At 43.1% G+C, this 25,826-nt stretch overlaps 1 protein-coding gene across 1 annotated transcript in view; it reads left to right on the forward strand.

The window, feature by feature from the left end:
• Positions 1 to 12,898, forward strand: part of HTR2A (5-hydroxytryptamine receptor 2A) — a 97,951-nt gene extending 85,053 nt beyond the window's left edge. The window contains exon 4 of the mRNA XM_073663836.1: positions 9,218 to 12,898. Within this exon, the coding sequence (XP_073519937.1) occupies positions 9,218 to 9,999 (782 nt within the window). The 3' untranslated portion in view covers positions 10,000 to 12,898. The remainder of the gene's footprint in view (positions 1 to 9,217) is intronic.
• Positions 12,899 to 25,826: the final 12,928 nt, after the last annotated feature.

Genomic DNA, 25,826 nt, shown 5'->3' on the forward strand with positions numbered 1-25,826 from the left:
ATCCTCCTGCTTCTGTGGGTCACATGCTTCCATTCCTCTGTTTCATCAGGTGCAGTTCGAATTTCTTCTCTTTCTGAATCATGAAGAGATAATTCTGCTCTGTCTAAGAACTCTTCACCTTCCTTAATGATTTTCAAGGTAGTTAACCTCTCTTCTAGATTTCGCAACTTTTCCTCCAACAGGGACACAAGCTTGCATTTCTGGCATGTGAAGTTTGGCTTTTCCACTGGCAAGTCTGTGAACATGTAGCAGGATATGCAGCTCACCAAATGGCTCCTGGACTCTTCCATGTTCTTACTGTTAATGTTCTGAAAACAGTGAAAAAAGCTTCAAAATGCGGCGCGCGGTTTACCGATGTCCTCTTTTCAGCTCCAACAGCCAAAATCCAGTGTTCTTTGAGCTCGCGGAGACTCTTCACTTACCCCAAAATGCAGTGGGAATATGCAAATTATCTCCTCAGGACTCCTCCCCTGGTTTACCGATGTCCTCTTTTCAGCTCCAACAGGCAAAATCCAGTGTTCTTTGAGCTCGCGGAGACTCTTCACTTACCCCAAAATGCAGTGGGAATATGCAAATTATCTCCTCAGGACTCCTCCCCTGGTTTGCTCAGCATCCGAGCATCCAGAGCATCCGATGCAAACTCAAGTAGCGAGCACTTGCGCTCAACACTAGTCGCCATATCGTCATCTTTTTTTCTTACTTTTGAAAAAAATCCCAACCCCATCACAACCCTAACCCCAACCCTAACCCCAACCCTAGCCCTAACCCTAGCACAACCCTAACCGCAGCACAACCCTAACCCTAGCACAACCCTAGCCCTAGCACAACCCTAGCCCCAAACCCACCCTTAACCCTAGCCCAATCCTAACCCAAGAGTTTATTTTTGATGCCGTTCCTTGTGCGGTATAAGTGATTAGACGACTTTATTCTTCGGGTCGGTGCGATTACAGCAATACCAGAATCATATGGGGTTTTTATGACTGACAGCTGTCACACACAAAAAGACGCATTTTTTGTAAAATCTAGTTTTTGCATCGCCATATTTTGAGAGCTATAATTTTTCCAGATTTTGGCAGACAGTCATGTGACGGCTCGTTTTTTGCGGGATGACTTGACGTTATTGGTGCCATTTTCAGGCACGTGACATTTTTTGATCGCTTTCTATTCCGATTTTTGGGAGGCAGAATAAACAAAAACCAACAATTCAGGAATTGTTTTTTTTTGTTTTTTTTTAATTCTGTTCCGCGTGTGGTAAAATTGATAAGGTAGCTTTATTCTTTGGGTCAGTACGTTTACAGCGGTACCACATTTATATCGTTTTTCTATGTTTTGCACTTTTACATAATAAAAGCAATTTTATAGAAAAAAATATTTTTTAGCATCGCTTTATTCTGAGAGCTATAACTTTTTTATTTTTCGGATGATGGAGCTGTATGGCGGCTTGTTTTTTGCGGGACGAGATGACTTTTTCAGCGGTACCATTTTTATTTATATTTGTCTTTTTGATCGCGTGTTATTCCATTTTTTGTTTGGCGGTATGGTGATAAAGCATTGTTTTTTGCTTGTTTTTTTTTTTTTGTTTTTTTTACCGTGTTCACTGAAGGGGTTAACTAGTGGGACAGTTTTATAGGTCAGGTTGTTCCGGACGCGGCGATACCAAATATGTGTACTTTTATTGTTTTTTTTGTTTTTTTTTATAATAATATTTATTGATGGGTACATTATATTTTTATTTTTGGTGGATTATTTTATTTTTTTTTTTATATTTTTGCAATTTATTTATTTATTTTTTTTCACTTTCTGGAAGCTTATATAGTTTATTACTTTGTCCCACTCTGGGACTTTCACTTTTTTTTCTCTGATCGCCTGCATGGCACAGGAATGCAGCACCATCCCTGTGCCATGCAGGCTGTCAGCGCCGGACAGGGAGAAGATTGTTTGGAGATGCACTGCGCATGTCCAAACATGTCCAAACAATCTTCCTGCTGTCTGGTGACCCGGATGTTGTCATGACGACATCGGGTCGTCATGGCAACACCCGGGAAGCCTTTGCAGACAGCGCTGGAAGCCGGAAGAGGAGGTGAGTATCTGCGATCACCTCCCCTTGCCCCCGCAATGCTGCGATCGACTTCGATCGACTTCGATCGCAGCATCGCGGGGGTTAATGTGCTGGGAGCGGTGCAGGACCGCTCCCTGCACATAGTATCGGGTGTCAGCTGTGACAATCAGCTGACACCCGGCAGCGATCGCGCCCGCACAGCCTGTGTGCGCGCGCGACCGCCATGACGTACTAATACGGGTCTGGCTCTTAAGTCCCAGGGCACAGACGCGCATTAGTACGTCAGATGTTGTTAAGGGGTTAAGGAGGACCTGTAATCAATTTTTTTTTTCAATAGCATTTGACTTACGGTTCTCTTGTTTCTAAATGTAGTTAGAGTCACGATATATACAGGGCCTTCCAAAAATAAGATGTTACTTTGGATCTTTTTTGAAATATTTGAATAAATGTTGATTTTTTTTTTTACCAATAAATGTGGATTGTTGTTCATGGAAAAAAATAAGACATCCATGCCTAAGACACAATAGACCTAGAATATTATTGTAATGCACACGCCCGGGCTGAGTGGCGTGTGCATGTATATGTAGTGATTCCACTGGACCGTGCCTGGAGGGGCATAACTAAGTATCCACCCGATCCGATCAGGGTCGCACGACGGCATACGACGCCAGTGCACCAAGGAGGAACCAAGCAGAGGGACCAGGTGCTACTCCAGGACAGACCCCAGGCACGGCTGTTGACCCACACAGGGGAATACAGGAACAGGCAGGTTAGGCTGGCACACAGACTGCTGGGTATAGGCAGACACGGCTGGTATGCAGACTGGCGGATGCTGGTAAGCACGACTGGTATGCAGGCAGGGAGGTACTGGCAGGTACGACAGGTTGGAGCACCGAGTGGATAGGACCCAGTACAGACTGGGACTCAGGAACAGTACCGCAGATGCGGTGGACAAACAGCAGAGTGAGGCCGCCCAGAGCGGCGATCAAGAGCAGAACAAGACGAGACCCCCTGGAGCGGTGAGCGAGAGAAGAGCAGGACAAGGCCGCCTGGAGCGGTGAGCGAGAGAGGAGCAGGACGAGACTGCCGAAGCAGCGAAAAAAGGGTCAGAGCAGAGCGAGACTGCCGGAGCAGCGAGCAAAGGGTCAGAGCAGAGCGAGACTGCCGGAGCAGCGAGCAAAGGGTCAGAGCAGAGCGAGACTGCCAGAGCAGCGAGCAAAGGGTCAGAGCAGAGCGAGACTGCCGGAGCAGCGAGCAAAAGGGTCAGAGCAGAGCGAGACTGCCGGAGCAGCGAGCAAAGGGTCAGAGCAGAGCGAGACTGCCGGAGCAGCGAGCAAAGGGTCAGAGCAGAGCGAGACTGCCGGAGCAGCGAGCAAAGGGTCAGAGCAGAGCGAGACTGCCGGAGCAGCGAGCAAAGGGTCAGAGCAGAGCGAGACTGCCGGAGCAGCGAGCAAAGGGTCAGAGCAGAGCGAGACTGCCGGAGCAGCGAGCAAAGGGTCAGAGCAGAGCGAGACTGCCGGAGCAGCGAGCAAAGGGTCAGAGCAGAGCGAGACTGCCGGAGCAGCGAGCAGGGGGTCAGAGCAGAGCGAGACTGCCGGAGGAGCGAGCAAAGGGTCAGAGCAGAGCGAGACTGCCGGAGCAGCGAGCAAAGGGTCAGAGCAGAGCGAGACTGCCAGGGCAGCGAGCAAAGGGTCAGAGCAGAGCGAGACTGCCGGAGCAGCGAGCAAAGGGTCAGAGCAGAGCGAGACTGCCGGAGCAGCGAGCAAAGGGTCAGAGCAGAGCGAGACTGCCGGAGGAGCGAGTAAAGGGTCAGAGCAGAGCGAGACTGCCGGAGCAGCGAGCAAAGGGTCAGAGCAGAGCGAGACTGCCGGAGCAGCGAGCAAAGGGTCAGAGCAGAGCGAGACTGCCGGAGCAGCGAGCAAAGGGTCAGAGCAGAGCTAGACTGCCGGAGCAGCGAGCAAAGGGTCAGAGCAGAGCGAGACTGCCGGAGCAGCGAGCAAAGGGTCAGAGCAGAGGGGACAGGGCTCTGTTCACACGGAACAGACTGGAAGGGAAAGGCAGAACCAGGTACACACAGGATACTTGCAATGAAGTAGCGAGTGGACTCTAAACTCACAAACGGGAGTACAGGGACAACTTGTAGGAGTAGGTACGGTATCAGATTCTGCAGGAAAAGGGAAGGTACGGACATAGAGAAAAACAGGTAACAGGCTAGGAGAGTATTCAGACAAGAACAGACACAGCAGCAAGATACAGGAGTGGGTCTAGGTATGCGGCCCCTAGAAGGTGGAACGAAAGGGCTAGGAGCGTGCTCAGACAGGAACAGGCAAGATACAGGAACGGGTCTAGGTATGCGGCCCCTAGAAGGCGGAAAGAACAGGCTAGGAGCGTGTTCACACTGGCCTGGAAATAGAGCCTCCAGGATAGGCAGAAGACAACAGGCTAGAAGATAGTTCAGACAGGACACAGTTCAGACACGGGAACTGATACCGCAAGGCAGGAAGCATAGACAGGACCTGGCACATCAGTGACCGGAAGCCAACTGACAGAACACAATGCTCAGGCATGGATTCCAGGGAGGAGCTGGGTTAAATACCAGGTGACAGACAGCAATAGGCTGAGGACGCACAAGGGGTGTGCCTGCAGCAGCTACAAGAAGCAGGAAGTGATCGGGCGCTGCCATTAAGCAGCAGAAACAGAGGCAAGCAGAAAGCATGGAGGGAAGCCAGGCTAGCAGACTGGACTGGAGATCAAGTGCGCGCTCTTGCACAGTGGGAGATGGACCACCATGCAAGGACGCCGCCAGGTATGTTACAATTATTATTATTTATTATTATAGCGCCATTTATTCCATGGCGCTTTACATGTGAAAAGCGGTATACACAGCAAAAACAATTACAATAGAATACAATATGTTTGCGTTTATTTGCACAAAATCACTATTAATAATTATATATAAGATATTAAACAATAAGCACATTATTACAGAATTATGACATTTACAAGATAGGCTGAATATAATACATCAGAAGTGTATACGTTTTATTTTTCATCCATTTTTTAGGAAGCTCCTGTTACATAATATCAATGCATGACAGATGACAAGTCTAGCTTAAACAAATTATTTTATTCCCTGTTGCATTTTGCATCATTGTGAAGGATGAATGTATCCAAATATTGCCATTCTAAGTAGGACTCATGAAGCACTAATGCTGTACACTGCATGGGGCTTTCACATTGCGATTTACTCCGGATGACCTAAATCTTTTGCTTTCCGCAGCCCCCCTTCTCCACTTCGTGACTCATACCTTAGTGTGATGCCGCATGAAAGGAAAACTTATAAAGATAGCAAAGAAGGAAAGATTGATTTGATAGAGATAAACACAGAGTGAGAAGTTTCTTTTGTGGATTATTTTGTGATGTTGAGCATGAAGATAAAGCTAAGGAATGCACATCCCACCGTAGAAAAGTAAAGTATATATCTGGGAAGTGCATGTACGGAATTCCCTGAAGGGCGCAGTCAGACGGCCTTATAAATCGTATTCAAGACTATGGGTATGGCCCATATGGGTCATCTATATTGACAATGATTTTTTACAGATGCATTGACATTGTTAACATGAAAAAAATTGTATTTGATCTTCTAAATTTTAATAACTGCTGACGTATAAAAATGAACGCCATACGGATGACAATACAGAATAAAAATCGTCCATTTTTTTGGGGGGGAAATGGGACGATTGTATAAAAAAAGCATGTGAACTTGTGGGAACGTCTGGTTAAAGTACAGAAAATTATAGTTTAGGACATTGTGTCTTAATCCCTGACCCCTTGCATTAGAGGGAGACCAGTCATGGCTAGTTCCGCTCCCCTTCCCTTGGAGTGACACACTTACTAATTCAGAGACATGTTGAGGCCATAATATGGCTGCCCAATTCTTCCTTGCACACTCCTACTACTATATGTAATAAGATAAATCTTATTAAAAAAAATAGTTAAAAGGTTGGTATTAACAGTGATTAGAAATACAAAAAATGTTGCAAATTACAGCTTATTAAATTTTTCAGCTATCAACACTTTTCTTTACAGCTTGACATCTTGGAGACAGACAACGGCTGCTAGACAGCAGAACATGTGCAGCGCTTACAAGCTTTTTCTATTGCACTTGTAAGCACTATTTTGCAGCTGGACTGGATCACAGTAGTGCACTTGTATCTCCTAATCCTGACCGCCTTCAGTGTACAAGCCAGATAACAGGGGTGGTCGGTCTCCTAGGAAACGAGATGCAAACAAAAGAAAAGTGTTAAATCCTCGAACGGCTGCAAATTTTATTAAGCAGTAAATTGTAAAAGTGCTTGTTTGTTCAAACATCATGTGCCAATATTCATCTATAAAGATGGCAGTAACCCTTTATATGGAAAATTCCGTTATTTGTCAGCATCCTTACATCACTAATATGTTTTCACAGACGATCCTACGCTTTCTATTCACTACCATCTATCTGCAGACTCCTGCTTGGTTGTGATCTTTACGTCTTGACGTCTGCTGTTTTTTCTCTTACTTTGTAATAATCACAAAAGTAAAACAGTCTGAGCTTTCACAATATCAGCAACATGTTCTCCTGATGCTTTAGATGAATGAGTATATGGTTGACACTGCAGGCTAGTATCTGTTATAACCTAAAAGCACAATAAAATAGAATGTGTATAACAACCATATACAGTGCCTACAAGTAGTATTCAACCCCCTGCAGATTTAGCTGGTTGACACATGCGGAATTAACTTGGCATTGTGACATTTGTACTGTAGATCAGCCTGGAAGTGGGAAATGCACTGCAGCAAATTTTGTTTTTGCTTTTTTTTTTTTAAAACGTTAAAAGTTAATTCAGAGTGTCATTTATTATTGAACCCCTCAAACCACAAGAATTCTGTTTGGTACCCCTAAAGTATTAAGAAGTAGTTCAGGCACCAAGAATAATGAGCTTCACATGTGTGGATTAAAGATCTCTTTTGCCAGCCTTTTCTGACTATTTAAGACCCTCCCCAAACTTGTGAACAGCACTCAGACATGGTCAACATGGGAAAGACAAAGTAGCATTCCAAGGCCATCAGAGACAAGATCGTGGAGGGTCACAAGGCTGGCAAGGGGTACAAAACCCTTTCCAAGGAGTTGGGCCTACCTGTCTCCACTGTTGGGAGCATCATCCGTAAGTGGAAGGCTAATGGAACTACTGTTAGCCTTCCACGGCCTGGACAGCCTTTGAAAGTGTCCTCCCGTGCCGAGGCTAGGCTTGTCCAAAGAGTCAAGGCTAACCCAAGGACAACAAGGAGGAAGCTCCGGGAAGATCTCATGGCAGTGGGGACATTGGTTTCAGTCAATACCATAAGTAACGTACTCCACCGCAATGGTCTCCGTTCCAGTTGAGCCCGTAAGGTACCTTTACTTTCAAAGCGTCCTGTCAAGGCTCGTCTACAGTTTGCTCATGATCACTTGGAGGACTCTGAGACAGACTGGTTCAAGGTTCTATGGTCTGATGAGACCAAGATCGAGATCTTTGGTGCCAACCACACACGTGACGTTTGGAGACTGGATGGCACTGCATACGACCCCAAGAATACCATCCCTACAGTCAAGCATGGTGGTGGCAGCATCATGCTGTGGGGCTGTTTCTCGGCCAAGGGGCCTGGCCATCTGGTCCGCATCCATGGGAAGATGGATAGCACGGCCTACCTGGAGATTTTGGCCAAGAACCTCCGCTCCTCCATCAAGGATCTTAAGATAGGTCGTAATTTCATCTTCCAACAAGACAACGACCCAAAGCACACAGCCAAGAAAACCAATGCCTGGTTCAAGAGGGAAAAAGTCAAGGTGTTGGAGTGGCCTAGTCAGTCTCCTGACCTTAACCCAATTGAAAACTTGTGGAAGGAGCTCAAGAATAAAGTCCACATGAGACACCCAAGAACCTAGATAACTTGGAGAAGATCTGCATGGAGGAGTGGGCCAAGATAACTCCACAGACCTGTGCCGGCCTGATCAGGTCTTATAAAAGACGATTATTAGCTGTAATTGCAAACAAGGGTTATTCCACAAAATATTAAACATAGGGGTTGAATAATAATTGACCCACACTTTTATGTTTAAAAATTAATAAAATTCAACTGAGCAACATAACTTTTTGGTTTGTAAGATTTATGCTTCTGTTCATAAAACCTACTCTCGTTTGCAGTTTGAAGGCTCTAACTTATTTGCATCTTATCAAACCAGCTAAATCTGCAGGGGGTTGAATACTACTTGTAGGCACTGTATATAAAAAACAAAGGTGGTAGATATATAGAGAGGCGACACGCTGACTTTTCGCATGGAAGTGTTTTGACTAGTATATACAGTAATCACTTGCAGTACAACCCAATGCAGTGGGGTCATTGTAACATGTCCGCATGTGATCGTGACCATTCTGCCTTGCTTGATGCCCGGCGTATGAAGTCAGCTCTAGCTTTGCTGAGTGGGAAGTCACCCAAGGATGAGTGGTCACAATTGCCTCTCTGCTAGATGATGGTTGAAGAGCAAGCGGTGTTATAAAGCAACCATAATACTGTTATAAATCACTCCATAATACTGAAAAGTGACAGTGCATTTGTCATGGGTGGTCATCATAACCGGTGCCCTCCGAATGCCTCCAGCTTACTCTGCTGAGGCCGGTGTTCATCTTGTATCCAAGATGGCTAACCCAGTGGAAAAAGAGCTAGGCTAAGTCTAAAGCATGTCCTAGCAGCAGAGTAAAGGCAGGAGAGACGTGGTTCAGAATTACCACTGCCGGTCTCTGCAATGGCGGCAATGTGAGGCAACCGAAGGGGACCAGGTAGTGTGACTATACATCATATGTGTCTGGTTGGAGGGTCTCCTCCAACCAGACACACGTTCAGTATTTGGTGAGTATTTTACATCAGTATTTATAAGCCAAAATCAGGAGTGAGTGATAAATACAGACGTGGTGACGTATTTCTATTATACTTTTCCTGATTGAAAGCCAAAACCAGGAGTGGAACAAATACTGATGTAAAATACTGACCAAATACTGAACGTGTGAACGTGGCCGTAGCCTTATATTAAGCCTCCAGAACTTCCAATATTTACCACTTTTCTTGTGTTTTGTTCAGGTATCTCCATGCCAGTGCCTGTGTTCGGACTCCAGGACGACAGCAAAGTATTCAACCAAGAAAACTGTTCTTTATCAGACGAGCACTTCATCATTGTTGGTTCCTTTGTTGCTTTTTTCATTCCTCTAATCATAATGGTGGTCACATACTTTTTAACTATAAAATCACTCCAGAAAGAAGCTGACCTGTGTTTCAATAACCTGGGGGCAAAGAGCAAGCTCGCTTTGTTCAGTTTCCTCCCGCAAACATCTCTTTCATCTGAGAAACTATTCCAGCGTTCTTTGCCAAAAGAATTTGCTCCTTATGGAAGGAAAACTATGCAGTCCATCAGCAATGAGCAGAAAGCCTCCAAGGTCCTGGGGATTGTGTTTTTCCTCTTTGTGATTATGTGGTGTCCATTTTTCATCACTAATGTGATGGCTGTGTTCTGCAAGGACTTATGCAACCAGCATGTTATGGGAGAATTGTTGAAAGTATTTGTTTGGATTGGTTACCTATCATCAGCAGTAAATCCACTGGTATATACACTTTTCAACAAAACCTACCGCTCTGCATTCTCACGCTATATCCAGTGTCGGTACAGGGAGGAAAAGAAGCCTTTACAATTAATTTTAGTGAACACCATCCCAGCACTGGCATACAACTCAAGCCAACTGCAGCTAGCACAAATGAAAAACCTGAAGAAGGAATCCAAAACCAAAACAAATGACTATTCTTTGGTGACTATAGGATTGCCCCCATTAGATAAACCATCTGTTAATGAAAATGTTAGCTGTCTGTGAATGTGGTCATGTTAGAAGAGTCAACGTGTTGTATAACCGACTGACGGCGATAAGACTAAACTATGGAAATCAAAGACCTCCTTCAAGATTTTATGATGGAAACCAGGGTGGGATATTCTATCCGGACAATATAGAAGTATCCGTTATACAAATATTTATTTTTCATTGTAAGAAAAGGAAATAAAAGAGTAAAAAGTAACAAACGATTTTACATGAGGAATGCCTCATCCATCTTACTGTACCTCAAATCACTCCATATATCTGAGATTGAACTCTTAGTAATGCACATTCTGGTATGGAGCAGCCTTCAATCAAGAGGATTTCAAGAGATACCGTGAAACACTTCAGATATACTGTACTTCAAGAGTTTTTCCACTTCTAACAACATTCACAGATGAATCTACATAATAACTTTATACATTCTTTTCCTTAGTGTTATTGTACCTATTTTGAGTTATTACTGGTCTTTTAAACATCATATTTATCTGCTTTGAAGCACCTCCTGTTTGTCCGTGGAGAGCAGTTTAAAGAGGTTGTCCACTACTTTTGGCCTATCCTTAGGATAGGTCATCAATGTCTGATTGGCCTGGGTCCAACACCCGGCACTCCCGCCGATCATCTGGTATTGGCGGCCGCTAACCAGATGTACTCAATTGCGGAGCTGGCCGTCTATTTGTAGTGGCTGCCGCAGGGTACTACACATCTGCATCCTATTGATTTGAATGGACACTTCCGGCCATTCCGGGCGCCACCGCCACCAATAACAGACAGCTGATCGGCGGGGGTGCCCAGTGTCAGACCCTGGCCGATCAGACATTGATGACCTATCCTAAGGATAGACCGTCAATATAAAAGTTGTGGACAACCTCTTTAAGTTCCACTCCAGTAACAGATGTGAGTAAAAGGGGAAAAAATTATTTACTTAAATGCATTTCTTTGGGGCTAAAAAATAATTTTTGCAATAGAGTTTCATTGAACATTTTGCAACGTTTGACTTTTACAGGCTCTTTAAGTCCCTGCACGTTCTACATTCATGAGGTCAGTGGTCATAATTCATCTGAAAACAGCTTAGAAAAAGATAAAAAAGTTACAAACTCCCTGTAAAAATGTCATGGCTGGCAGACTAATGGATATCCGTTCAATTCATTCTGCAGGCAGCAATAGCCAGTGCAACACATAGACTACAGAAGGCAAACAGTGCAAAATTAGCCACCAATTCCCTGTAGTGAAGTAAGAAAAATATATATCCTCAAAAATTTGACAACCCTTTTAAAGAGAGTATCTCAAAATGCGGCCAGGGCGTGGATAAACTTATCACTCTGGCTTCTACTCCCTGGACCCCCAGCATGTTGACGCATGCATGGTTGTTCTTGTAATCTGATGTTTGTTCTGGCTCATATGCCTCTATGATGTCCATGAGTCGACCTTACTCGCTTTTTCTAATTTATTTTTTAAAGAGCTGTTCCACTACTTTTATACAAGGATAGGTCATCAAAATCTGTCGGACACCCAAGACCTCTACCGATCAGTATTTCTTAGTGTTGGCGAAGCCAAACAGCACTAAGTTTTTACTGTGGCCGCTGTCGAGTACTGCACATCCACAGCTAGCCATCTGAATAAGGGCAGATTTCAAGTACACGGCAGCAGCCACTACAATAAAATCAGTTTTGATACAAAAATAGACATCTCATTCCATTCACAACTCATTTTAACTGGAAATATCTAACTAAGTAATTAACAATTGATCTCCCACAATGCACTGCTTTCTGTTAGTAGGTATTTATGTAAATGTAGATGTGAATGGAGAAGAATATATAACGTAATTCAAAATTGGTATAAGATAAAGAAAAGTATAGTTACTGAAGAACATATGCAGATTTTAATTTGAATGTTATAAAATTACACATAGTTGCACCACAACCATCTAAAATTATCCAATCAAAATCTATAAAAATGCAGTAAAAGGGTATTCCTCCTTTCCTGCATGACCATGTGGAATTTGTTTGACAGGGTCACCTCAGGCCACACATCTAATAGGCACCATTAATCATCACGGGTCACCAGTAATGTTTTCCCTAGTTAAGAGGTTTGCCAGATTAAAGGGGTTCTCCACCTTGGACAATCTCTACTTGCCAGAAGGGAAATCTGTCAGTAACTGTCCAAATTCTCTGCAGCACCTCCACAGGAGAAATTAAGAATTACACAAGATCAATTCAAAATAATGAGCTGTCTGCAGAACTCAGGATAGAACAGGTCCTCCAGAGCGAGAGTTGCTATGTGTAACTGTGCTGTCTTCTGGCCCAGAGATGAGGAACCCTTCTGTTCTTTAACAGTTAAACTTGTAATGATTAGCCAGAAGTGAATCCAACCCCTCAGTCATGTCACTCATGAAACCCACCAAGGCTTTTCAGGTACGCCTCATTCACACGTCTGATTTTTGCATCCAAGTGCTATCCATGATTTTCATGGATAGCACTCATACCTGTGATAGTCTATAGAGCAATTGACATAGTCTATGGGGCCATTCTGAGAGATCTGCGGAAAATCGCAGACACACGTCAGATTTTGATCCAAAGGTCGGATCAAAATCGGCAATGCAAGTCGATGGGTCCATGAAAAAATCAGACTGAAGTGTGGTCCAAATTTCACGGACTATCAGAATGCAGAGGGTGGAAAAAAAATGCAAAAAAATTTCTCCACGTATGAGAAAATCGAACGACACTCGCCCCACACTCTGAACAAAGTCTGATGAAAGTCTAATCAGAGAATGATTAGAATAATCAGTCAGTTTTTATCATACATGAAAAAATAAGACGTGTGAATGAGGCGTTAAAGGGTATTCGCATCTCCAAGATCCTATTCCAATATATAGCAGGTGTAATAATAATATTAGCAAACACGTCCAATTAGAAATGTAGTATAGTTCTTCTGATTTGCTATGTCTCTTTCCTCATGTGCAGGCATTGCAGGACCTTAGGTATCCATGGTTACGACCACTAGCAACTGGCTGTCACTATATCAGTGGTCGTAACCATGGATACCTAAGGTTCTGCAATGCCCTGCACATGAGGAAAGAGACATAGTGAATCAGAAAAACTATACTACATTTCTAATTGGAGGTATTTGCTAATATCATTATTATCATCACACCTATTATATATTGGGATAGGATCTTGGAGATGGGAATACCCCTTTAAGCCATGTTCACAAGTTCAGTATTTAGTTAGCATTTTACATCATTAATTGTAAGCCAAAACCAGGAGTGGGTGAAAAATACAGAAGTGAACGTTTTTTATTATACTTTTCCACTGATTGTTCCACTCCTTGATTTTGACTTACAAAAACTGATGTAAAATACTGACCAAATACTGAACGTGTGAAGGTGGCCGAAGACAGATTGTTTCTTGTTTCTCAGGAGATTGTTGCAGAGTATGAGGTTCACTTCTGAACCCGTGATCAGCACTTCAGCAGGCCATTTAATTGATGCAATTATTTCCACCAATTTATCTTGAAGGCTGAGATCTTCAAAGGTTTCTGTTATTCAAGTAATTGTAGTACATTTCATTAAGTGGTTAGTTTATTTAAAAGTCATAGCTCCCTTTCAACACAATTTTACAGTTTATAAAAGGATAGAAACAGTTTATTGCTTTACGAGTCCTACACTGATTCTTAGTTACAGTTTATATTAAAGCTCAGAGCAGCATTCACAATTCTGTTGGCTGCTATTAACAGACACATTTCTTACAATAATGTAGTACGTATTTCCTACAATGATCTGAGTGTAGATAACAGAATTCACATCAACAGCGAAATCTCTGATCAGATCCTGAGCCTGCAAACAATGATCAGAGTTGTCAACTTTATACATGCAGAATTGTGAATATACATGTAGAATGTGGGACCAGTACAAAGTGTGAAACACAATAGCTCCGATTCATCATTTGCATTTTTTAAGTCACTTTTTTGTGTCTTGTGGTATTCGTTGCCAATTTTTCACCAAACTCTTCCAAATAGCTTCATCAATTTTGTACAAAAGCATTTTTTTTCTTTGACCCGTTCTGCAACTTTTTAGCACAAAAAGTCAAACTCACTGGCATACATAAAATCACTGCTGGGGGGAAATTAAAGTACATTTGTGCCAAATTTTGCAATATTTTAAAAAGTTGCAACTGATGAATCAGTCTAAAACATCTGGAAAATCAACACAACATAAAATCTGAAAACTAACTAAGCAACAAAAATAACTTTAAAAAGGTACAAATTGTTTGAGGAATTTATCGCAAATCGAAAAGTCACTAATTGAGAGGTAATCATGCCAAAAAACTGGGGAACATGAAATGATGAATCAGGCCCAATGTATTTGTAAAGTCCACTTTACTAGTGGGTTTATTAGATCAATGAAGCCTGATTTCATATAACTACAAGCTGAAATTTGTGCTTATTCTTGCTCTGCTGGGTTTTCAGTGCTTCTAACTGTTCTTAGACCTAAGAGACCCATGTTCCTTTCTGAAATTCAGATTGGAATAATCTCAAAATCAGAAAATAAAACTAAATTAAACTAATATAATAAAAGTTTAGAAACTAATTACAGAAGAAACCATCAACCCAGCACAACTATTTACCTGGCTTGCTCTTACGTCCTGGATGTACCAGTTCTAGAATTGTGGCTCTAGAGAAAGTTATTGAAGTGGGTGATTTTGGAGGATAGATACCACTTCAATTTTTGCAGTCATGTTACTTTGGTATTTATATTGTAACAAATATTTATATGGGTTTCTGAATACATTTTTGCTACATCTCTTGACCGTACTTTGGAAATGCCACATGAAGATGTCACTGGATTGTGGATTTTTTGTATATTTTAACTTAAGCTAATAATCATAAAAAATTAAATAAATTGAATGTACCTGTGGCATTTGTACCCATTATCTGCATATTTTACAGTGATTTCCATGTGTTATTTAATATATTAATGTTTTTAATTCAGATGGTTCATTTTTGTGAAGATGCATTGTATATTTTTGAGCAATATTATAAATTAAATCAATGCAGTTATTTTTAATACTGTGTTCTGTTGAGGTCACTTGGACATATCTGAGACACACATATTTTAAACACCTTTCCAAAATTGAAATTAATTAAAATATATATATATATATATATTTTTTATTTTACTCACTAATATAGCGCCAGTAATTCCACAGCTCTTTACAAACATCATGAGCACTGTCCCCATTGGGGTTCACAAACTAAATTCCCTATCTGTAGGTCTTTGGAGTGTGGGAGGAAATTGGAGAACCCGGAGGAAACCCACACAAACAAGGGGGAGAACATACAAACTCCTTGTAGATGTTGTCCTTGGTGGGATTTGAACCCAGGACCCCAGCACTACAAGGCTGCAGTGCTAACCACTGAGCTGCCCATGATCCTTTATATTGCATGACCCACATTAAAGAAGCACTCCCATGAAGTTTTTTTCACTAAACGTGTATATAAGTGCATGCAGTTTAGTGTGACTGTATTAATATATTAACCTACCGCTGTCTTCTCAGGGATCCAGCGCCGTTCTGCTCCTCTTCTCAGTGATGTCACCGCTCTGCAGACTATGACTGTGTTAGAGTTTGAGTCGAGTGTCATCTGAGTGTGATCCGATTCTCTTGCATGAGAATTGAGAACTTAATTTGTGAGCGAGTCCTTAGTCTGAAGAATGTTGACATCATTCAGAAGAGGAGCGGAACAGCGCTGGATACCGAAGAAGATCCCGGTAGGTGAGTATATTAACACACTGACACTACAATACATATATACAGGTTTAGTGAGAAAAAAAAGTGTAATGAGAGTTCTTCTTTAATAATAATTGCTTAGATAAAGTAGGGTGGGTTTGTAGCAATGCGGCGCTATACAACGTCTGTGTGGAGTTGTATGTTGTTTCCATGAATTTTCTTCATGTTCTTACATTTTCTCCCACATTACAAAAATAGATTTGGTTTCAAATTAAGTGAGATTTTGAAAGTTAGAGGAGTTATTCCTGATGAAAAAAAAAGGTTATCCCTTTTCTAAAAACAGCACCACACAAAAAAATGATGGCCCTAGGAAGAAAAGCAAAATAAAAGGAAAATACAAAAATTAGCTGTGGTGGGGTGGAGTTAATATTAGCCAACTAAAAACGTCCTTATAGGGGTTATTTTCCTTTTTTTCTAATCAACTGGATAATCACTTAAAATATTAAAGGGAGTCTATCAGCAGGTTTTTGCTATCTCATATGAGAGCAGCATAATGTAGGAAGAGAGACCCTGATTCCAGAGATGTATCACTTAGATTACTGGGTTTAGCAGTTGTAACACAATCAGAGTATTTAGATGTAGCAGAGCTTAGAAAGCTAACCCCGCCCCCACCACAGCTTTCATTGTCTATTGGCAGTAAGCTGCTAATCAGTTGTGGAAGTGGAGTTGGACCAGGATGTGTAAATCTTATGTTGATAAAGCACTCATTGTATTGAAACAACAGCACACAGCCTAATAAGTGACACAATGAAATCAGTGTCTCAGCCCCTTCCTTATTCTGCACACTGATTAAATAGCAAAAATCTGCTGACAGATTCCCTTTAACCCCTTTCTGGCCCTTTCTGGCCCTTTCTGGCCCAGGGCATACTAACACGTATCTGTGCCCTGGGCCTTATGGGCCTGATACGTATTAGTACGCCCTGGCGATTTCGCCCCACACAAGCGGTGCGGGCGAGATCGCCACCGGGTGTCAGTTGATTGTTACAGCTGACACCCAGTGCTATGTGCAGGGAGCAGTCCCGCACCGCTCCCGGCACATTAACCCCCGAAATGCTGCGATAGAAATCGATCGCAGCATTCCGGTGGCAAGAGGAGGTAAGCGCTATACTTACCTTCTCTGCCGACGTCCCGCGGCGTCTGAGTCCGGTCCCAGATGTTGCCATGATGACCCGATATAATCATGATAACATTCGGGTCACCAGGAGGCAGGAAGTTGCTTTGGTCATGCGCAGTGCACGACCAAAGTAACTTATCCCTGTGCAGCGCTGACAGGCTGCATGGCATAGGGATGGTTCTGCATTCCTGTGCTATACAGCCGATCAGGCTGCAAAAAGTGAGTCCCATAGTGGGACAAAGTGTAAAAGTAATAAAAATGTCAGAAAGTAAAAAAAAAAAAATTAAAAAAATAAATAAAAATATATTGTACCCATAAATAAATAATCTTCTGAAAAAAAATAAACCAATAAGAGTACACATATTTGGTATCACCACGTCCGGAACGACCTGACCTATAAAACTGTCCTGCTAGTTAACCCCTTTAGTGAACATGGTTAAAAAATAAATAAAATACGAAACATAAAACGATGTTTTATCATTATACCGCTAAACAAAAAATGGAATAAAACATGATCAAAAAGACGAAGGTAAATAAAAATGGTACCGCTCGCTGAAAACATCATCTTGTCCCGCAATAAACAAGCCACCATACAGCTCCAACAACCGAAAAATAAAAAAGTTATAGCTCTCAGAATAAAGCAATGCAAAAACAATTCTTTTTTCTATAAAATAGTTTTTATTGTGTAAAAGCGCCAAAATATAAAAAAATATACAAATGCGGTACCGCTGTAAACGTACTGACCCAAAGAATAACGCTGTCTTATCAATTTTACAACACGCAGAACGGCATAAAAAAACAGCAAAAAAACAATTCCTGAATTGTTGTTTTTTGTTTATTCTGCCTTCTAAAAATCAGAATAGAAAACGATCAAAAAATTCACGTGCCCGAAAATGGTACCAATAAAAACGTCAACTTGTCCTGCAAAAAACAAGCCATCACACGACTCTGTTGGCCGAAATATGGAAAAATTATAGTTCTCAAAATATGGCGATGCAAAAACTAGTCTTTGCAAAAAAATGTGTCTTTTAGTGTGTGACAGCTGTCAGTCATAAAAACCCAATATGAATCTGGCATCGCTGTAATTGCACCAACCCGAAGAATAAAGACGTCTAATCACTTATACCGCACGAGGAACGGCGTAAAAAATAAACTTTAGGGCTAGGATTGTGCTAGGGTTAGAGTTAGGGTTCTGCTAGGTTTAGGGTTGGGCTAGGGTTAGGGTTGGGCTAGGCTAAGGTTAGGTTTAGGGTTAGAGTTGGGCATGGGTTGGGCTAGGGTTAGGGTTGGGCTAAGGTTAGGGTTGGGATTTTTTCAGAAGTAAAGAAAAAAAATGACGATGATATGGCGACTAATGTTGAGCGCAAGTGCTCGCTACTTGAGTTTGCATCGGGCGCTTGGGTATGCACCGAGTATAGCGGGTGCTCGAGTGACATGTTATACAGCCAAAAAAAACTTGCGGGGATTGCCTGCCATGCACGAGCGATCCCCGAATGTTTTTTTTGGGTGTCTAATAACCGTGAAACATGCGGGGCATGTCACTTGAGCACCCGCGATACTTGGTGCATACCCGAGCTCCCGTTGCAAACTCAAATAGCAAGCACTTGCACTCGAGATTAATGACAACTTATTCAATATGATGACCTAATGTTATCAAATTTTGTGTCGTACCTCTGGGTTCAAAATGTTCCCTATACCCCTTGATAAAATCCTGGAGGGGTTTTCCCCAACATATGGGGTATCAGCTTACTCAGGAGAAATTGCACAACAAACTGCATGGTGCAATTTCTCCTGTTACCCTTGTGAAAATGCAAAATTGGGGGCTGAAAAACATTTTTGTTGAAAAAATGTGAAAATTTTATTTTTACGGTTCAATGTTATAAACTTCTGTGAAGCACCTGGGGGTTCAGGCTGCTCACTACACATCTAGATAAGTTCCCTGGGGGGTCTAGTTTCCAAAATGGTGTCACTTGTGGAGGGTTTCCACTGTTTAGACACATCAGGGGCTCCCCAAACGCAACTTGGTGTCCGCTAAATATTCAAGCAAATTTTACATTCAAAAAGTCAAATGGCGCTCCTTCCCTTCTGAGCCCTGCCGTGCGCCCAAGCAGTGTTTTTTCCTCACATATGGGGTATCTGCGTGCTCAGGGGAAATTGCACAGCAAATTTTGGGGTCCATTTTTTCCTATTACACCTGCGAAAATAAAAAAATGGGTCTAAACTAACATTTTTGTGAAAAAAGTTAAATGTTCATTTTTTTCTTCCACATTCCAAAAATTCCTGTGAAGCACCTGAAGGGTTAATAAACTTCTTGAATGTGGTTTTGAGCACCTTAAGGGGTGCAGTTTTTAGAATGGTGCCACTTTTGGGTATTTTCTGTCATAAAGGCCCCTCAAAGTCACGTCAAATGTGATGTGGTCTCTAGAAAAATGGTTTTGTAAATTTTGTTGTAAAAATGAGAAATTGCTGGTCAACTTTAAACCCTTATAGCTCCCTACTAAAAAAAAATGTTGGTTCCAAAATTGTGCTGATGTAAAGTAGACATGTGGGAACTGTTATTTATTAACTATTTTGTGTAACATCTCTCTCTGATTTAAGAGCATAAAAATTAAAATTTTGTAAATTGCGAAATTTTCAAAATTTTTGCCAAATTTACGTTTTTTTCACAAATAAACGCAAGTGATATTGAAGAAATTTTACCACTATCATGAAGTACAATATGTCACGAAAAAACAATCTCAGAATCAGCGGGATCCGTTAAAGCGTTCCAGAGTAATTACCTCATAAAGTGACAGTGATCAGAATTGTAAAAATTGGCCTGGTCATTAACGTGCAAACCACACTCGGGGGTAAACTGAATGCACCTTTGTTTAGATCAAACTAACAATGACAAACTGTGTTACTTTATATATTTCAGAGGTTAAAGGGGTTATCTCATCATAGAAATTGGTGACACTCTCTGTCTGCTAGCAACTCTACTTTGCTCTTTCCAGGTGGCTGCATAAAAGCCACTAAGTGCAGCCGATATCAGAAAAAATTCCTAGCTGCTTCGGTCCTTTGTTTTAGCAATCCATGGGGCCACCATGTTGAGATCTTGGCAGTATAGCGGTAATGCCTCTTTTGAGCTAACCCATTGAAAGTGACACTTGAAATAAAATTATCTCCAATATAAAATATTAATTTACACCAAATGTGTTTGCATATTATGGCCTATGAAATTCATTAGATGTTCTTTTGTAATATATATTTTCTATGCACCAAAAGTAGGTCATATATAATGATTGAAAACATGTGACAGTAAATTGTATTTTAGCTCATATTTTATCAATTATGTATAGTCTTCTGTATGCATATAAAAATGAAAATTATATATATATATATAATTATCAGAATAGATTGAAAATTAACTATTAATATTAAATTACTAAAATTAAGAGACAAATTGTGAGATCTAAATACTCAAAGTGCAATGTGCAAAAATTCTATAAAATGTTGATATTCAAATATGTCATCAGAATCCTAGAGCCCAACTTTGCTCCTTTATATCTCAAATGAATGGATGCAGGGGCACATATTGCATATCAACATTTTATACCATTTGTGTCCAATTTTTGCACATTGCACTTTGGGTATTTAGATCTCACAATTTGTTTCTAGATTTTAGCAATTTATTATTAAAAGTTAATTTTTTAACCTATTCTGCTATATATCAATTAATTTTGGGTTACCACATAATTCAGATACAGAAAAATGAAAATTAGTAGGTTTAAATTAAAGAGAAATAAATGGGTGACCCTTAGATATCAACCATGTAGTACAATATTGTATCATAATGCCTGTAAAATACAGTATATAATGGCATGTATTCTATGTGAAGTCATATCTACACTCCAGATAAATACCATAGCCAGCTGCAATATCACTACACACCTATCAAAGGTAAAATAATCAATTTATTGCAAAAACTAAATTCCCTGTAGATGATCTACATATGGCAATCAATCATAATTATTATTTATTGTTATAGCGTCATTTATTCCATGGTGCTTTACATGTGAAAAAGGGGTATACATACAAAAACAATTAGAATAATCTTGAACAAAACGTTACGGCGACTGGTACAGGTGGAGCGAGGACCCTGCCCGCGAGGGCCCACAATCTACAGGGGATGGGTGAGGATACAGTAAGCGAGGGTAGAGGTGGTCGTGCACCAGTATGGAGGGGCGAGGGTTGCTGCAGGTTGTAGGCTTGTCGGAACAGGTTCCTTTTGAAGGTTTCCACGGAAGGCGAGAGTCTGATATGTTGGGGAAGAGAGTTCCATAGTAAGGGTGATGCATGGGAGAAATCTTGTATGCAATTGTGGGAAGAGGAGAGAGAGGGAAGTAGAGTAGGAGATCTTGTGAGGATCAGAGGTTGCGTGCAGGTATGTATCGGGAGACTAGGTCACAGATATATGGAGGAGACAGGTTGTGGATGGCTTTGTATGCCGTGGTTAGAGTTTTGAACTGGAGTCTCTGGGCAATGGGGAGCCAGTGAAGAGATTGACCGAGAGGAGAGGTGGGGAAATAGCGAGGGGGACAGGTGGATTAGTCGGGCAGCAGAGTTTAGGATAGATTGGAGGGGTGCGGGAGTGTCAGAAGGGAGGACACAGAGCAGGAGGTTACAGTAGTCGAGGCAGGAGATGATGAGGGCATGCACTAGTGTTTTTGCAGATTTGTGGTTGAGGAATGTGCGGATCCGGGAGATATTTTTGAGTTGGAGTCGGCAGGAAGTGGAAAGGGCTGGGATATGTAGTTTGAAGGAGAGATCAGAGTCCAGGGTTACCCCAAGGCAGCGAGCTGGCGGGACTGGGGAGAGTGAACAGTTGATAGATAGGTCAGGTGGGGGGGATGAATGAGATGGTGGAAAGATGATGAATTCAGTTTTATCCATGTTAAATTTTAGAAATCTAGCAGAGAAGAAGGATGAAATAGTGGACAGACATTATGGGATTTTGGTTAGTAGGGGGTAGATATCGGATCCGGAGAGGTAGATCTGTATGTCATCAGCATAGAGGTGATACTGAAAGCCGTGAGACTCTATGAGCTGTCCCCGGCCAAAGGTGTAGATGGAGAAGAGCAGGGGTCCTAGAACTGAACTTTGGGGGGCACCAACAGATAGGGGGTGAGATGAGGAGGTGGTGTGTAAGTGGAAGACACTGAATGTCCTGTCTGTTAGGTATGAAGAGATCCAAGATAGGGCCAAGTCTGTGATGCCGAGAGATGAGAGAGTCTGGAGAGTTAGGAGGAGGAGGACAGAGTAATGTCGCTTGGATTTGGCGGTTAGTAGGTCGTTGGTGACTTTAGTCGGGGCAGTTTCAGTAGAATGGTGCAGTTGGAAGCCAGATTGGAGGCGGTCAAAGAGAGAGCAGGAGGAAAGGTGGGAGGACAGTTCAAAGTGGACATGTTGTTCCAGTAATTTTGAGGCATAGGGGAGAAGTGATATGGGGCGGTAGCTTGTCAGAGATGATGGGTCAAGGAAGGGCTTTTTGAGGATGGGTGTGCTCGAGGCATGTTTGAAGAATGAGGGGAAGACTCCAGTTGTGACAGGTTGAAAAGGTGGGTTAGAGTTGGGATGAAGATAGTGGTAAGGTTGGGGATGAGGTGGGACGGGATTGGGTCAAGTTCACAGGTGGTAAGGTGTGATTTGGAGAGTAAATAGGAAAGTTGATCATCCATAATGGTGGAGAAGCTGGTTTTGGAGGATTGAGTAGGTGAGAGGAGGAACTGGGGGGACTTTAGGCAAAAACTTTGTCTGATGGTGTCAATCTTCTGCTTGAAGAATGAGGCAAAGTCTTCCGCTGGGATGAGGGGAGAGGGAGGAGGTGCTGGGGGATGGAGGAGAGAATTGAAAGTGTTGAATAGCTGTTTAGGGTTGTGAGACAGGGAGGATATGAGAGATGAGAAGTATGTTTGTTTTCCTGCAGGTAGTGTGGACTTGAAGGTAGTGAGGGACTGTTTTAATGCGATGAAGTGCTCATTGGAGTGGGACTTTTTCCATCTACGTTCAGCAACCCTGGAGGCCTGTCGCAGTTCTTTGGTTAGGAAGGTGTGCCAGGGTAGCCTGTTGATTGTGCGAGCTTTTGTATGTGTGAGGGAGGTGACCGAATTGAGAGCTTCAGCTGTTGTGGCATTATATAAAGCAGCAGCAACATCTGCGTCATGTAAGGAACTGATGTCTGTAAGAGGGAGGAGGGATTCAGAGAGTGAGTGTAGGTCAAGGTGTTTGAGGTTTCTGCGAGAGTATGCAAGTTTGTTGAGTGGGAATTGTTGCCCTGGAGAGGAGAGGGTAGAGAATGTAAGTAGGTTGTGGTCAGAAAGAGGGAGGGGTGAGTTAGAGAGGTTAGACAGGGAACAGAGGCAGATGAAGATGAGGTCCAGAGTGTGGCTATCTTTATGATTGGCTGCGGAAGACCATTGGGAAAGGCTGAAGGAGGAAGTGAGGGATAGAAGCATAGAGGCAGCTGAGAGAGAAGTGTCAATGGGGATGTTGAAGTCGCCCATGATGATAGTGGGGATGTCAGTGGCAGGGCCGGCTCCAGGTTTTTCTGGGCCCCGGGCGAAAGAGTCTCAGTGGGCCCCTTTAACACATACCACGATTCATGATGCAGAGATACGGCGGAGAAATATATATATATATATATATATATATATATAGTACAATGCAAAGATTTCACTTCTTACATTACATGAGTGATATCTATTGTAAATTCCACAATAGCTCAGAAACCGGTGAATCGCTCCACACAGAATACTGGCCCCCATATAAGGCTCCATACGGAATACTGGCCCCCATATAATGCTTCATACGGAATACTGGCCCCCATATAAGGCTCCATACGGAATACTGGCCCCCATATAAGGCTCCATACGGAATACTGGCCCCCATATAAGGCTCCATACGGAATACTGGCCCCCATATAAGGCTCCATACGGAATACTGGCCCCCATATAAGGCTCCTTACGAAATACTGGCCCCCATATAAGGCTCCATACGGAATACTGGCCCCCATATAAGGCTCCTTACGGAATACTGGCCCCCATATAAGGCCCCATACGGAATACTGGCCCCCATATAAGGCTCCATACGGAATACTGGCCCCCATATAAGGCTCCATACGGAATACTGGCCCCCATATAACGCTCCATACAGGATACTGGTCCCCTTATAAAGCTCCATACAGGATACTGGCCCCCATATAATGCTCCATACAGGATACTGGTCCCCTTATAAAACTCCATACAGGATACTGGCCCCCATATAACTCTCCATACAGGATACCGGTCCCCTTATAACGCTCCATACAGGATACTGGCCCCCATATAATGCTGCATGCAGGCTGTTACCCCCCACGTAAAGCCCCATACAGGCTGTCCCCCCCTTATAATGCTCCATGCAGGCTGTTACCCCCCACATAATGCCCCATACAGGCCCCCCCCCTTTTAATGCTCCATGCAGGCTGTTACCCCCCACATAATGCCCCATACAGGCTGCCCCCCCCCTTATAATGCTCCATGCAGGCTGTTCCCCACATTATAATGCCCCATGCAGGATGTCACCCCCCCCCTCTCTTTATAATGCTCCATGGAGGATGCCACCCCCCCCCTTCTCTTTATACTGCCCCATGCCTCCATACATTAAAAAAAAAATCAAATACTCACCTCCCTTCTCCTCACCTGCTACCTGCTGCCGCTGCTCTGGTCTGGACTCCAGCGACGCCGGTATCTTCCCGCTCTGCGCTCCCTGTGACGGCTCAGGGGAGGGCGCGGTGTAAAGACGTCACCGCGCCCTCTGACCTGAGACGTCACAGGGAGCGCAGAGCAGGAAGACAGCTGATCTGCGGAGGCACGGGGAGAGGTAAGTATCCAGCTGCCGGGGCCCTGAGCAAGCGGCGGAGAAGGGCGGGCGCTGACACCGCTCTCCTCCGACCCATAGCCCAGCGGGGTGCGCGACCGCCAGTGGGCCCCTCTGCCTGCTCAGGGCCCCGGCATTTGCCCGGGTGCACCGGGTGCTGACGCCGGCCCTGGTCAGCGGAAAGGAAATGAAGTAGCCAGGTGGTAAAATGGTCTAGGAAGGTGGTGGCTGTTCCTGGGCCGGTAAATGACAGCCAGTTGGAGGTTGGAGGGGGAGTAGATGCACACACAATGCACTTCAAAAGAGGGGAAAGTAACGGAGGGTGGCAGTGGGATTCGGAGCAGTTATCTGGCAAGAGAAAACCCACTCCTCCACCATGCTTGCCAATGGGATGCGGGGTGTGGGAAAGGTGGAATCCACCATATGAAAGTGCTGCTGGAGAGGCAGTGTCAGAGGGGGTGAGTCAGGTTTCGGTGATGCTGAGGAAGGAAAATTTGTTAGTGAAGAAAAGATCATGGATGTAGGAAAGTTTGTTGCAGAAAGAGCGAGCGTTCCATAGAGCTCCTGTTAGTGGGACTGGGGAAGCGGGGCTGGGCATGAGGTTAGAAGGGTTGTGAGAGTTTGTGATAGATCGTGGATAGGAGGTGGAAGTGACTGTGGGGATGTGGTGAGGAAGGCCACGATTTGGGGAGATATCGCCAGCAGTGAGGAGGAGCAGAGAAAGTATTAGCATGTGGGAGCAGGAGAGAGCATAAGGTGTGCTTAGAGACACAGGATTGAATGTTGAGGAATAGTTCTGAGAAGGAGGTGAGATGAATGGGGAGGATGGAGGAAGAAATGAAGAGTACATTACTAGGTGTAGGGATTAGGGGTGGTTGTAAAAAGTGAAGGATTAAAGGGTGAGAGTGAAAACAAACACAAACATTGTTTACAGTGTCCAAGTATGCAGTTACCTTCTGTTCCCTTCAGGTATAATTCATATTTCTCACACTTAACCAATGCACTTAAGGCAGTGCACTGCAGACACGTCTATAGCC

This window comes from Phyllobates terribilis, unplaced genomic scaffold (genome assembly GCF_046119375.1).
Source record: "Phyllobates terribilis strain yellow unplaced genomic scaffold, ASM4611937v1 Scaffold_2__4_contigs__length_985480577, whole genome shotgun sequence".
NCBI classification, from domain to species: domain Eukaryota; kingdom Metazoa; phylum Chordata; class Amphibia; order Anura; family Dendrobatidae; genus Phyllobates; species Phyllobates terribilis.